Here is a 15,737-nt window from a genome sequence, read left to right as displayed (position 1 = left end):
TAAATGCATCCTTAGTGACAAAATGCATAATTTTGGTCAATGCAGAGCAGTACTGCTGTGAAGAAACCTGTAACATAGACTAGGCCACCTGCCATACAAAAAAAGTAGCACTGTCATGGGAATAGAGTTAAAGACAACAGCCAAGTAAAGTGCAAATAATTAACAAAATGAAAAAGCAATGGATGTTATTAGTCTGCACATTTATGAAGTTGTGATACATTAAGTGTTATAATGGAATGGAAGATTAACGTTCTCTTCATACCATCATGGAGAATATTAGCAGAGCCATGTTAGCAGGCCCCACATGTTAAAAAAATTCAGCCCCAGCTTAAAATAAAAACAACGTACCTGGAGGTGGCAGATAGCCATGAAAAAGGACACTGCCACACGATGATCGCTCAAGCTCTTCACACAGCAACAGACGCCGAACTAAGTAGATTAAAAAGAAGGTAAAGCAAATGGTTCAATACAATATTTACCTTTTCAGGCATCAACCATTTCTAATTAAAAGTTAATGGAATACACTGCTAGAATATTTTTAAAAATCAATATTATTTTCCATTCACAAATAAGGAACTTCACTGGCAAGTAATAATACAGATGGCACAAATACAAACAATGCCTCAATTTTTCAAAAAGAAACACCCCAGGAAGGGAAGAAGTTCCAATTTAATCTGAACAAAAATGAATTCTTCTTTTGTAGTACATCCTAAAATCCTGACTTTTATCAACTCAAAACATTAAAACTGCAGCAACAGCAGCTTGCATGTATGTAGACCATGAAAAAGGGAGATATATTTGAAGAAGGGATTTATTCTCTTCAAGGGAATTTTTATGAATGGACTTGATTCCATGGATGACGTATGCCAAACTTAGATCCATACTGGGCATAGCTTCTACTGAGTGTTGGTAGAGAAGTTATAGAAATTTGGAAAGTTAACTATCTAAAAGAAAAATCCATCTACAATAATAAAACTAAAAGTGAAGGATCAAAATTGTACTCCAGGATATCAAAAGGATTGAAAGAGAAAAGTTAAGCAAAATTGGGAAGCTGTTGATTAGGTAACATTACTATAGGAAGTAAAGGCAGAGACAAATAAGAAATTCCAAAATTGTGACGGTTTGAGGTCCTGAAAAAGTAAGAGAGAGGAGAGAGAGTTGATTGCTAATACAGTGAAGGTGTAAAACACTGCACTTAGTGACTTTTGAACATCAACAGGGGAAAGTTGACAGATTGAAAACCAGAGATGAGCGAGGGATCAGGTTCGTCAGTTTTCTTGCATCCAGATGCGTAAGGAGTGTTAAAACTGTCTTTCTACATGTGGGAGCAGTATTCAAGTTTCAATGTTCTTGGGATTTTAGCATTAAATATGAAATATTTAGCATTAAAGAGAAAACAGGCAAGGGAGTGCTTCAGTTAAGTGAGAAGCAATAATGAGGACAAGAATATCAGTAAATTAAGATTGAGGCACAAGGTGGAAGCTGCAACAGAAAAGTAATTAATTCCATTTTGATTTTGCAGACAGGTATTCAAATACATTTTACATTTCAACCGTGGAATGAACATAATATACTAATGAACAACTGAATGACAGCATACTATACTTTCCTTAAAAAAAAATCAAGACTGATTATTTGTGGAATTTATAATAAATCTGAACCATACATAAGACATACAAAGTACTCAATTGATGTTTGCACACTGTTCTATTCATGGAGTGATTTTTTTTCACCTCCCTCATCTTTTTTGATTTACAGTTCTAATTTTGCACCCTCTGCCAACCATTTTACTACTCATTGCACAGTAAAACTAGAATGAACAGTATAAATACATCCTATCGAAATATTAGAGGAGGGACTTTATTGTCGAGACAAGTATTAGAAATAGTGATTACTTACCCCATGACTAATATTTGTAACCTGGTTTTCTTCCTTCCTCAGAACGCTGATTCATTTTCTGAAGTTTCATAAGTATGAGCTATCCTCCAGTACCTTAACCATGGTCATTTCTCATATTGAAGTCTCGACAGTGAGTGCTCAAAGAGTTACCCAAGGAGGGCAATCAAAGCTAAACCCAATCCCGTTCATTCAAGTATCCACACTTTGCAGCAAAGCCTCAACTATCCTGGCTCATTTTAGCCCCTTAATTTTCCGAGCCCTCAGACTACAGGCATTGGTCAGAACTTTATCGGCACACCATGGATCCTGATGTCAGTCTAAAAGCAGCCCCCAAGCCAGATGAAGTGACTGCAAGGGTAATTTACCAGTGACAGCAAACTATGAAGCATCTACTGGGACTGTTCTTCAATTAAGAATGGTGACCTGGCTGTCCGAGCTGTTGGCTCAATCAGAGGGCCAGCATCACTCCAGCCTCGCCAGCACCACTGATGGAAATGGCCATGTCAAACGCTGAAAGAAATAGGAGAGACTGCCTCCATGTAGGGGCCAGGAAGCAATTGCTGGCTGTATCAGGGCCAGGCTGTAGAACACAATACACAAGAGCTGTGAACCTTCCAGTGGCAGTGGCAGAGCTGTGGGGCCATTAATGGCCATTACTTCCGAGGGTGCTCCTCCTTGCATCATGAGACCTTCAAAAAGACAGGACGCTGGATTCCCCGTTTCTGAGGCTAAGTGCGGGTGCCAACAGAGAATCCGTGGTGTTGCACGATGGGAAAATAGGCGTGCATCCCTCACCGATTCCGGTACCGGTGAGGGGCTAGCACCGGCGCTGGGCGGAACACCTGCAGCTCGCGCACCGTATCGACGGGTCCCAGGTCGCGCATGCGCAGGGCTGACAAGCTGCAGTCGCGCGCATGCCTACACCCCCACCGGTCACACCATGGAACACAGCGCTGGCCGTGCTGGACCACATACCCGTCCACCCCAACCCTACAGCCCAGCCCCTGGCCACCCCCCAGCGCTAGCAAAAGCCCCCCCGGGCAGCAGCACGAATCTCGGCCGAGTGTGGCAGCGCTGGACACTGTCCGCAGCCAGCACGCCAGGCTCACGACCGCTGGGACATGTCGGGAACTCGGCCCATCGGAGGCGTAGCATCGCGAGTGGGCCGCCTGATGACACGCTGCAGTTGCGTGCGCCGCACGTCCCGATGATGCCGATTTGAAGGGGGCGAAGCATCCCGAACCGGCATCAAACCAGCGCCTGCCCGAATCCGGCGTTGGAAGCCATTCTCCGTCCCCGATCGCCATTCCTGATTTCGCCGTCAGGCTACGGAGAATCCTTTGAGTGCCCCTATGATTTACAAGCACCAGATTTGTAAACAAAATATTAAAACTTATTATAATAAACAAGAGAAAAGATAAATGTCCAATGGAAATAACAGAACAATGGTCCACTAATCTAATTATTCCCAAAACCCCATCCCACCCAGACACATAAGAGGCCATCACACGGTTGGGTGGGGGGCGTGGGCAGTTAGGAAAGGTTCAAAATAACAGGGATTAAATTGGGGATGTGAGATGGATCTTTGCTGCTGAGGTTGTAGACTTTGTAGTTGGTGATCTTCTATGGATGCGAAGTGTTGAAATCATCGGTTGATTTGGATCTTCTAATGATAGTCTTCAATTAGAACATGAAGGCCTGTAGAATTATCTCTGGGGAGTCAGTTTCAGTTGTACAGGTCTCCACGAGACTGGCTCCCAGACTCTTTGAGATAATAGAATTCTCTACCCAAGAATTAAAAGAAAGCGGTCTGTCCACTCCACTTATCGAACGCTTGTCTGCCGTTTCTACAGATTAAGATTAACTGTAGTGAAGAGAAAGTGCAAGGCCCTTTTCCAGACCTCAAGAGATCTCAGGAGAGAGCTTTCAGCAAGCACTGTGCCTTCCTCAGCCTTCCAAATAGAGGTTATGCTTTTACAGACTTGGCTGGAGACAGTTTACAACGTTTGGATCAGCAGTTACTTTCACATGTTTCAGCCTTTTAAATCACCATGCAGAGAGTGGGGATATCTGCTTTATCTTCCAGTGGAATGCCCACAGGCTAGTTGGAAATCCTTAAATCGCCAAAGAGAGTAGAGAGAGACTCGACCTGCTGTGTGCTCCTTTTAGGCCTTTCTGTTCCAGACATTTTTGAATGATAATTCCAATCGAAAATAGAAGATGTCCTGGAATTTCAGGAGAGGGGATTAGCTGCTAGCCAAGTCTATCAAAATGGCATCACGAGCTATGCCACAGAGCACACTGCAGAAAAGTGTGCCTGGGTCAGTCCAAATAGCACCTTGCAGCTGGGGGAGGGGAAGGGTTCAGTTCAAAACCAGAAGTCTGTAGTTTTTTTTAAAACAGCAGCGAGCAAAAAGCAGCCATCACGACAGTATTAAAAAGGACACAAGGATTAGACAAGGAGTTACAAGGGAATCCTTACAACACACAAACTGTGCAGTAACTCTCTCTAATACTCATATTCCATCTATTCCACTGCCTCCAGTACTGGAACCAATGTATCAATTCCACGCAATGACCAGATTTCAATCTTTGTCCGCAAATCAGCTCAATATAGACTAAAAACTAAGACAAAAAGATTGCATGTATTATTGCAAGTGGATAGAAATAAATACATCTCAATTCCTTCAAACTGATGTTCTGCCGAATTTCTATACATTTGTTTTTTGGGGATTTGTTGACTGAGATCAGTTTTATAATCTGGAGAGGTGTACATGTGCACAAGGGAAGACGATTATATCAACCCTTCCGGAATACACTGGTCTCCAGCAGCAACCAGAAACCACTGATAACTGGCAAGATCGCCCCAAAACTGACATAGAATCCAGTGGCATTTACAGAATCAGCATTTGGTTCCACAAGGTTCTCCAAAGTACAGAGTTAGCTGGAGCTTTGAGGGATCAGATCGAAGTATCCTGGTTCCTAAGCAGAGTCTGGGTTGATCTTGCATCTTAATAGGCCACATTAACTGTCTCCCATTCGCTCATGCGATGCTGCTGACTCCAGGATCTGCTGAATGTAATATTATAACTCCACCTCCTGACGCACATGGTTACGACTTTGACCTCATCTCTATTTGGAGTTGACCTGTTCCCGTGACTGATGCTCATCTGCATGATCACAAAACATTTCTCCACTGTTGCAGAGTCTGGGCCTTGCTCTTCAGTTAAAGTACGCTCAACTAAGTTGCCTCCAGCGTAAAGTGACAGGTAGGTTTAGTCCTTTCACTAACACTTGCCTGAACTTCCGACTCTCCCAGAGTCCCATTGGCTAACTCTACCTGTTGCTGCAGAACTTAGTCAGGTGTCTCACATTGACAACATGTTGCATGACAACATGCTGCGCAGTCCGGAAGCTGATCTGCTTCTTGCTTTAGCGATACCAGGAAACTGTCCTCCTCTGGTACATGCTGAATTGAGCCTCCATCGCTACTGTCATCTTCTGAGTTCAGCATGTGAAAGAAAAGTAATTACTTCAAGTCATGAAGGTTTGTTAGTGTAACCTCTGCTCGGGAAAGGGAGTGATAAGACTGAAGACAGACCCTGGCTTGAACTGGCTTAAACATACCGATCTTCTCCCGCAAATCCTCGAACCTCCCGGCACCCGCCAGCGACGCACCCGCAGGTCGCGAAAAACCCTGGATTAGAGAGTGAACTTCAGACCTGCCTGCTTTGTACTCCTCAGCCCTATACCCGATTAGACATTTAAGCAATTAATTATTGGGATACACTCCAAGTGAATACGTTTTCATGTATTTACATTATTGACTGATTTCCGGCCTTTAGGCTCCATTACACTGGATCAGCACATATAAAACGTAAAGAAATATAATTGGTCTGTGAATTGACCAAACCAACAGATCACAAAGTTAGGGAGCTGACACACCCACGGGGGCCTTAATAATCTCTCCAAACGGAATGGGACAAATACAGGTAAAGCCCTGTAAAAGCTGTCAAACAGCAAATGGATAATATATATTAATGAGGACTTAGTCCTAGAGTAATGTTCTGCTGCACGGTGAACAGCCCTTGGAGTACTAATCGTAGTTAATCATCATTGACTATTTGATTTCATTTAAAACATAACCCGCAAAAAAAGGTTTACAAGCATTGCAGCAATAGAACAATGATAAATCCTACCTAATGGAGTAATCCCGTAAAATTCAGCTTCATGTCGCAGAACATTGATGTTTACTCCCCTGAAGGATAAGGAAAGTTATCAGTTTTTGTCTCTTAAAACACCATTTAAGAGTATAAAAGAAAAACAAAATGAAATTTGAAAATTGTCAAGCCAGATAGCTGTGGATGCTCAGTCATTCAGTATATTCAAGGTTAGAATCGATAGATTTTTAGATTCCAAGGAAATCAAAAGAGTTGGGGATCTGGTGGGAAAACAGAGTGGAGGTTGAGGATCAGCCCTGATCTTTGCAAATGGCAGAGTAGACGCAAAGGGCTATTCCTGCTCCTATTCCAGATCTCTTTAAGAACAGGTTAGAGTTAGCCTCTCTTGTAATTTAAGCTCACAAGTTTCAGTGAAATGTATAGTGACTAAAGCAGTGGGAGCATAGGCAAGACATTCATTGGAATTATTATACATATCAAATAACTGATGTGCATGCTCTTCAAATGAAGCTTACTCATAGTTACTTATTGAGCCCCATTCCCCCTAGAGGAGGTTTAAAGACTGAACAGTTGTTTATTTAACTGATATTTCAATCCTACATTCTGATTAATGTATTGGATTGTGAACAATGAAACAAAATATTAATTTAAGACAACATTAACGAACATTCCACTGGAATACATCATAAAAAGTAAAATTTGTGCACGGAAATAAGAAAGCACTAAACTGGATCGATTCTGATAGCATACATCAGCTAATCGTTTACACCTGATTCTCATAATAGCACAGTGGGCTAAATAGCTGGCTTGCAATGCAGAGCAATGCCAGCAGCGCGGGTTCAATTCCCGTACCGGCCTCCCCGAACAGGCGCTGGAATGTGGCAACGAGGGGCTTTTCACAGTAACTTAATTGAAGCCAACTTGTGACAATAAGCAATTATTATTATAACTAGCCTAGAGGATTCCCAATAGGACAACTTTACTGAACCTAAAACAATTAGATAGAGGAATGAAACTGCAGTAGTCAGAATTCTGAATCTTGGTTAGGTCAGATGTCAAGGGCCAGATTCAATGTTAAAAATGAGATTTACACTCAAGACAGTGCGGTCCACACTTCATCTCAATCCTGAAAGAAGCTTGCACAGCCTCAACTTGCTTTGAAATCAATATTGTATCTTTGTTTTGTTAGATATTCTGTAGAACCTAATGCAAAGGTTATGGGGAAGATATCCATCATTCTCTATTTACTCTATATCATAATCAGGCTCGCTATACTCATTGTGGATTTTGCGATAGATATCAAAGAACGTAAAACCTTTCCTCAGTAATCAAACATATTCCATTTTTGAAAGAGGGAAAGCAAGCCAATTACATTGTGGATTTCTGTTGGTGGTTACTATAGTATAACTAGTGTTATCATTTTGAGAAAAGAAAGGCCTTTCCTTACCTTAAATCTAACTCTTTCGTTCGAAGAAAATTTAGAATTGGTGCAAATGCTGTAGGGTCTCGGTCAATAAATATCTGTGGGGGAGAACATACATATTTTAACAACAATGAAAGGCACTTATTTAAAATATTTAATGTGGCACCGATAGCTCATGCTGGATGTCTACTGTACATACTACTTTAACTATAATGCTGCACAGTTGGCCATGAAGACTATGATAAAGAAAGGGTTTTGTTTTTAGATTTCAATTCTTTGGATAATATTTTTGGATCCCTCCGTATGATAAACATGGAACAAGAATACATTTTTTGAAACTGCCAGTCCTGTTTGGCATAAGTGACTTGATTGCTTGCTTATTCATTGGTCAAAGAATCAACAAGTCCAAGGGCACTCTGTGCACAATCAGCACTCTAGGCACAATCTGTGTCAAAATATTTTCTGTTTTGAAGGTCTTCTTTTTTTAGTTTCCACTCAACCCATTTGATTTGCATTGCACTAAATGCAAGATCTGCTATGAGCCACCACATTTGGGCAGTGTTTTAAAATGTAGGGCAGAAGTTTACAGTCCCCTGCTGGAGTGTTTGCAGGTGGAGGGGCCCATAAAATTCCCCGGGTGGCCTTCCCTCTGCCCTCTCCAGCCTTGTTCGTAATTTTATAGGTGGGAGGGGAGGGGTGAGGTCTCGGTCAGCCCACCCGCCTCAACACATCGGACTTTAAGTGGCCCATTACTGACCATTTAAGTGCCACCGCTCTCGCAGCTCCAATTTGGAGGGTGGCAGGAGGAATACAAGGGAGGAGGGAAGCAAAGCATTCCACGCTTACTCTTCAAGCAGCACAGTGGGAAACCCTGCCACCTCAAAATTCCTGACCAGTGTGCTTTGATATAATGTGTTCTTTCAAAATATTTTTGTTGATGTATTTGGTGCAGTTTGATTAAAACAACTGAAAATGGATTTATCATAAGAGATAAGCATTTTTAAACAGTGTCATTTTGCAACCAAGGTAACCAGTTTTTAAATTATGGAAAATAACCAAATAATTTTATTGGGGTATAATAGTTTGATTTCATTTTCTGACAACTAAATTCAAAAGCTTGTGCTTATGGTGGCCTTGCACTCAACCGAAGCAGTTTAATTTTTAGAGCCAGTTACATCGATCTCATGTACATCATTAAAAAACTCACATTCGTAACATTTGATTAGGTGGCTATGCTTTAGTGTGCCGCTTTTAATTAAAGGTAAAATGGAGCAGGACCTCTGACTAGTCCTGCCTGGCAATAAACCAATGTGACTTGGTTGCCATGTATGATGGGCCGGCTTGATGGCAGCATCCTGTTAGTGAAGAATACCACACATGTTGCTATTTCAAAGTAGCAGCGTGAAACAGCTAACTTCACCTGTTGGTCACATTTTTGAGATACCTTCCCCTTCCAGAGTAATAAATAATGTGGTATAGGAGTTTCAGTGCGAAGCCAAAACATAGGCCATCAAACAGATCGTATCAAACAGCATATTCCTTCCACTGCTCACAACGGTCAAAATATAGACCATACCCAACTAGCCCATGCTTGCAAAGCAGTGTCCAACATTAGATGTGATTTTACAGCATTTGCTCAGTGTGCTAAAAATTTAAGATTGTCAGTTGAGCTTCGCAGTGTGGTGCAATTGCTTGTACTGGAAGCTATATATGTATTAATATACACAGTCCTGTTCTTTGCAGATAGAAAGAACATGTACAACATTGCACTTGCTCCAGCTAAACAAAATAAATGACAGACATTCAAAGGTTCATTCTACAGGGCAATGCCTTGCCCAATCATAGTCAAGCTGCATTGTTTGAATTTTCAAACAATGCTTGGCAGTTAACAGTCGCCATCAACTGCTGTTTTCTCCACGGCAACACCTCGACCACTGTTCACTTTCCAACCAATCAGCACCCTCTTCTCACACAGTATGAAGTTGCTGTTTCCCTGACATTGGTATTCTTGCGATTGTCCTGATGAATGCACGATAAAAAGCTTTGACAAAATATCTTCCTTCAGCAATAATCAGGTAGGTTTTAAGGAGCACTTAAAATGAAGAGAGGGTTTGGGGTGGAAATTTCAGAGCTTAGGGCCTTGACTGCTGGTGGCATGGTTATCAATGGTGGAACAATTAAAACTAAGATCACGTGTCCAGAATTAGAGGATGGCAGATATTTTGAAAGGTTCGGCATCTGGAGGAGGTTAGAAGAGATAGGGAGGGGTGAGGCCATAGAGGTACTTGTAAAACAAGGATGTCAATTTTCAAATCAATGCATTGTTTAGTCAGAAGCCAATGTAGGTCAGCCAGTACAGGGATGATGGGGAAATTAGATTTACTACAAGTTAGGATATGGACACCAGAATTTTGGATTACCTCACAGTTGCAGAGGGTATAACATGAGGCCGGGCATGAATGCATTGGAATAGTCGAGATAGAGATAACAATGGCACATATGTGGGTCTCAGCAGCAGGTAAGCTAAGGTAGGTATGAAGTTGGGTGACAAGACAAGCGTCACAAGTAGATTAGTGTCACAAGTAGGCTTACATTAACACTGCAATGAAGTTACTGTGAAAATCCCCTAGTCACACACTCCGGTGCCTGTTCGGGTACACTGAGGGAGAAATCAGAATGTCCAATTCACCTAACAAGCACGTCTTTCAGGACTTGTGGGAAGAAACCGGAGCATCCGGAGGAAACCCACGCAGACACGAGGAGAACGTGCACACTCGGCACAGAGAGTGACCCAAGCGGGAATCGAACCCGGGTCCCTGGCACTGTGAAGCAACAGTGCTAACCGAGTTAGTGGTTAGGGGACAGTGCTTGGAGCAGAGACCGAAGACAATGGTTTTAAGCTTCCCATTAGTTAATTGGAGGAAATCTTTGTTCACCCAGTACTGGGTGTCACAAAAGCAGTGTGAAAATTTGGAGATTGTGGAGGGGTTGCGAGAAATAGTGGAGATAGATTTGGGTGCTATCAATGTACAAGTGGAATGATGTTGTGTTGACAAATGATGTTGCCAAGAGTCATCATTTAGATAAATACAAATAAACCAAGGATAGCCCATGGGGACAACAGAGGCAGTAGCTCAGGAGCTGGGGATTCTCTGACTATCGGCAGAGATCGGCAAGAATGGAATCGCACTCAGCTGAATTTCAGTGAAGAGGCTTTGAGGAAGCTGTTGTAGTTACCATGTCAAAGGCTGCAGAGAGATCGAGAAGAACAAGGAGAGATAGTTTACCGTTGTCGCAGTCACATAGGATATTATAATACGTTTTGGCACCATGGTTGGGGTCTGATTGGAGGGATTCAAACATGGAGTTCTGGGTAAGATGGGTATGGATTTGGGAGGTGACAACACACTCAAAGACTTTGGAAAGCAAAAGGACATTGGCGATTGGGTAGCAATTTGCAAAGTCGGTGGGGATCAAGAGTTGTGTTTTTTTTGAGGAAAGGGCTGATGAGCAGATTTGAAGAGGGGGACAGTACTTCAAAATAACATATCAGGATGGCAAGTTGCAAGAGCAAACTCCAAGATATTCACGAGGCAGCTGAAAGCAGAGAATGCAATCCAAGTTTTCAACCAATACATCCGAAAAAGACCGTGCATGTGAATTGATTCATTTTACACTAAACTACACCTCAGGGCAATCAAAGTTATTGACTGTTCCTAGGTGTACATTCTGGCCAATATAAACTAGTAGCTGAATATCAATACCAATCCCCAGCAGGCCAAATGACAGTTACAAAGCTCAAGCGACACCAGACATAAAGCATACATCATTCTTGGCTGTAGAGTGTAGCTTATGGTGTGATGAAATAGTATAGTTCTAACAGTATAAATCAATGCATAACCAATTTGAAGTGTTGAGTTTTAATTTGGTCAGCATAAATGAAGACGCAAATCAGGGGTGAGATTCTCTGACCCCCCGCTGGGTCGGAGAATCGCCAGGTGCTGGCGTGAATCCAGCCCCCGCCGGTTGCCGAATTCTCCGGCACCGGATATTCGGCGGGGGCGGGAATCGCACCGCGCCGGTTGGTGGCGCCCCCCCCCCCCCCACCCACCCACCCCGCGCGATTCTCTGGCCCGGATGGGCCGAAGTCCCGCTGCTAGAATGCCTGTCCCGCCGGCGTCCATTAAACCACCTACCTTACTGGTGGGACAAGGCGGCGCGGGCGGGCTCCGGGGTCCTGGGGGGGGGGGGGGGGCGATCTGGTGCCGGGTGGTGCCCCCACTGTGGCCTGGCCCGCAATCGGGGCCCACCGATCCGTGGGTGGGCCTGTGCCATGGGGGCACTCTTTTCCTTCCGCCTTCGCCACGGTCTCCACCATGGCGGAGGCGAAGAGACTCCCTCCACAGCGCATGCGCGGGGATGCCGTGAGCGGCCACTAACGCTCCCGCGCATGCGCTGCCCGGAGATGTCATTTCCGCGCCAGCTGGCGGGTCACCAAAGGCCTTTTCCGCCAGCTGGCGGGGCGGAAATTAGTCCGGCACGGGCCTAGCCCCTTAAGGTTGGGGCTCGGCCCCCCAAGATGCGGAGGATTCTGCACCTTTGGGCCGGCGCGATGCCCGACTGATTTGCGCCGTTTTGGGCACCGGTCGGTGGACATCGCGCCGATACCGGAGAATTTCGCCCCGGATGTCACAATGAGCTTATACAGATGTTGCAAAGTTTAAAAAGTATCATTTTTTCTGCAGTTCCTCCAATGTTTGAAAGTCAGAATAGGTTGAATTTTACTTGAAATTAAAATCGTTTGTCACAAGTAGGCTTCAAATGAAGTTACTGTGAAAAGCCCCTAGTCGCCACATTCCGGCGCCTGTTCGGGGAGGCTGGTACGGAAATTGAACCGTGCTGCTGGCCTGCCTTGGTCTGCTTTAAAAGCCAGTGATTTAGCCCTGTGCTAAACCAGTCCCTAACCTGACCTGCCATAAACAGGGGGTCAGAAAAAATAGGGAACCAGAAAATTAGGATTCCCTGCAAGTTCATGGAACTCGCTACCGGAGGTGGTGGAAACAGGGACGATAGTGACATTTAAGGGGCATCTTGACAAATACATGAATAGGATGGGAATGGAGGGATACGGACCCAGGAAATGTGGAAGATTGTAGTTTAGTCGGGCAGCATGGTCGGCACAGGCTTGGAGGGACGAAGGGCCTGTACCTGTGCTGTACTTTTCTTTTTTCTTTGTTCTTTGTTCTTGTTCTTTGTTCCCCTGTACGCAGTAAGGTTTATAATTCGGATGACTCCACTGTTCGACTCCCCTCCCAGGCCAAGCTTGATCAGCAGGGTTGACTTCCAGTCTGACAGGGAGCTGGGCACTGGACCAGCGAAGTCAAGACGGAAGTGGAGCGATGAACAAAGACAAAGTGGCTTGATTGTTTAGGAAAGGGATCCCAAAAGCAAGGAGTAGTCACCGATTGATTTACCAATGCAATATGCTATTGATACGATAGTGACCAACAGTAAGGACAAGTACATTATACAAAAAATCTCCGCAGGAAGGCAGGCTGAATCCAGGAGTTGGGTGTAAAGGCTTCACCTTTGGTGTCCATCAAATCCTCACCTCAATGAAGCTGTTGGGTTTTCTACAGCACCCTACCTACAGCCAATCCTACGTAAACCCATAACCTCACTTAACCTTTGAACACTAAGGAACAATTTACCATAGCCAATCCACCCAACCTCCACATCTTTGGACTGTGGGAGGAAACCGGAACACCCAGAGGAAACCCACGCAAGACACAGGGAGAAGAAAACGCAAACTCCAGACAGATACCCGAGGCCGGAATTGAACCCAGGTCCCTGGTGCTGTGAGGCTGCAGTGCTAACCACGGGGCTGCCATGCTACCCAGGCCCTCTGAAATGCAGGGCAGTTCCCATCCCTTCAAATGAATTAAAAAACTCAATTTCTTAAAGCTTCTAAGGAGGCATTTGCCTTACCCCACAGCTTATTTCTTCTTTTCTCCAAACACCCTTCAATCCAATATAGAACTACATTTTCACAAGCCTGACTATACCTACATTTGTTATATTAATTTAGAAAACTGGTTTTGTTAAGTTTAGAAAAACCAGACTTATAGGGGAAAGCTGACTGCCTCAGGTTTCAGTCTTAAGGTATAAATTCAATTTTTCCAAAGTAGCACTGATTACCTTTAATCTATGAGGAATGATGCCTAGTCCTTAGACAAGTATAAAGGTGAATTACCAGGGTAATTACCATTTTTATAGGTTTCTACGAGATCCCTAGTTATTTCTTCTAAACTCCAGCAAATATAATCCTAACTGACTCAATCTCTCCTCATATGTCAGTCCAGCCATCCCAGGAATCAGTCTGGTAAACCTTCACTGCACTCCCTCTACAGCAAGAATATCCTTTCCTCAGATGAGACGACCAAAACTACACACAATATTCCAGGCATCGCCAAGGCCCTGTAAAATTGCAGCCAGACTGCTGTGCTCGAATCCTCTCAAAGTACTATTTGCTTCTTTACCACTGCCTGCTGCACTGCAAATTAATTTCAGCAATTGATGTACAATCTACAGCCATTCAGATAATAATCTTCCTTCCACTGTTTTCCTACCAAATAGGTTGAATAGGTCTAATTTTCAGGGTACCAGGGGCAAACCTGGAGTGTGGCACTAAATTGCACAACTGCCAATGGGCTGCACAGGCTTCCTTCTGTACTGTAACATTCCATGATGCTACAAGTTAGTTTCTTTGCAAATTTCAAAAGGTGAAGCTGAAATGCTAAACTTTTACCACCAGATGGCAGTAAAGGCCATAGTATATTCCCGAAATGGTGCTTTGTTGCAATAGAGTTAGCATAATCACTAGAGAGGTTGCAATCTTTCAAAATCACACAGGAGTGTTGTTCGGTACAAGGATTGTAACTTGCGCAAGAGGTGGTAATTAGTAAATAAAAAGCACGTGCAAGAACGCTTACTCATATATTTTTAATATAAAAACCAAAACCAGAATGTTATTGCCTCATTGTCAGAAACATGTTTTACTGCTGTCGAACGCAACACATCCAACTGCCAGCTATTTGCCTGACCACAGGTCTAATATTATTATCTTGGCCTATCACAGTACAACATTGTCCATTATAAGTACAAGATGTTAGGGCAGCACGGTGGCACAGTGGGTTAGCCCTGATGCCTCACGGCGCCGAGGTCCCAGGTTTGATCCCGGCTCTGGGTCACTGTCCTTGTGGAGTTTGCACATTCTCCCAATGTTTGTGTGGGTTTCGTCCCCACAACCTAAAGATGTGCAGGGTAGGTGGATTGGCCACGCTAAATTGCCCCTTAATTGGATACAAGTTAATTGGGTACTTTAAAATTAAATTTAAAAAAAAAAAATAAGTATAAGATATTTAGCTTGAGATTATGTCTTTATTTGCTCTTTAATCAATTTGGGGAAGAAAAAAGGCATCCCCCAACCAACACTTACTATTGGGAGCGATTTTAAAAATGTTGACCGAGTCACTGAAAATCTTTCTGGGGTACATCATTATATCAATCATTCCTGACAGCTCTCAAACACTGGAATAATCATCCCAACTGGAAATGTATGGTCAATTTATGCAGTCTCTGCACTAGGTTCAACATCTATTCATGCAATTTACCAATTTAAAAATATTTTCTCCTGCAACATCAAAATAAATAAGATTACCATTGAGTACTCAGCTCAACAATCCTGCAAATTATTTTTTCAAAAACTGTTCAGCAGGATGTGTTTGACAATTTCAATCCCAATTAACAGTACCTGTAAATCAGCCTGACTCAAGTCAAAAGGAAACGTATTAAAAATGTGCATTAGAGTGATGGTCCTGTGCGCCTAGGTAGGGATTGAAAACTTACCGTTAGAAATGTCCAAGCCAGATGCTTATCTGTTGCCGAGAATAGAAGATCTGTTTTCAACTTTTGCAAGAGGCAAGATGTTTTCAAAACTGGACATCATAGAATTTACAGTGCAGAAGGAGGCCATTCAGCCTATCGAGTCTGCACCGGCCCTTGGAAAGAGTACCCCACTCCTTCCCCTCTCCCCTTTATCCCCATAACTCAGTAACCCCACCTAACCTTTTTGGACACTAAGGGCAATTTAGAATGGCCAATCCACCCAACCTGCACATCTTTGGACTGTGGAAAGAAACGGAGCACCCAGAGGAAACCCTCGCATACACGGG

General features: G+C 43.5%; 1 protein-coding gene across 3 annotated transcripts in view; it reads right to left on the bottom strand.

Annotated features, from left to right (window-relative positions):
• kctd3 (potassium channel tetramerization domain containing 3) overlaps nucleotides 1-15,737 on the bottom strand; it is a 109,302-nt gene that overhangs the window by 66,771 nt on the left and 26,794 nt on the right. For all 3 annotated transcript variants that reach the window (XM_072509126.1, XM_072509135.1, XM_072509145.1), the window contains exons 4-6: nucleotides 7,528-7,601; nucleotides 6,099-6,157; nucleotides 349-429 (exon numbers count right to left, since the gene is read on the bottom strand). In XM_072509126.1, coding sequence (XP_072365227.1) covers nucleotides 349-429; nucleotides 6,099-6,157; nucleotides 7,528-7,601 — 214 coding nt within the window. The remainder of the gene's footprint in view (nucleotides 1-348; nucleotides 430-6,098; nucleotides 6,158-7,527; nucleotides 7,602-15,737) is intronic.

Source organism: Scyliorhinus torazame, chromosome 1 (assembly GCF_047496885.1).
Source record: "Scyliorhinus torazame isolate Kashiwa2021f chromosome 1, sScyTor2.1, whole genome shotgun sequence".
In the NCBI taxonomy this organism is placed as follows: Eukaryota; Metazoa; Chordata; class Chondrichthyes; order Carcharhiniformes; family Scyliorhinidae; genus Scyliorhinus; species Scyliorhinus torazame.
Note: the sequence above shows the minus strand (reverse complement) of the source record. Positions and strands in the feature narration are given on the sequence as shown.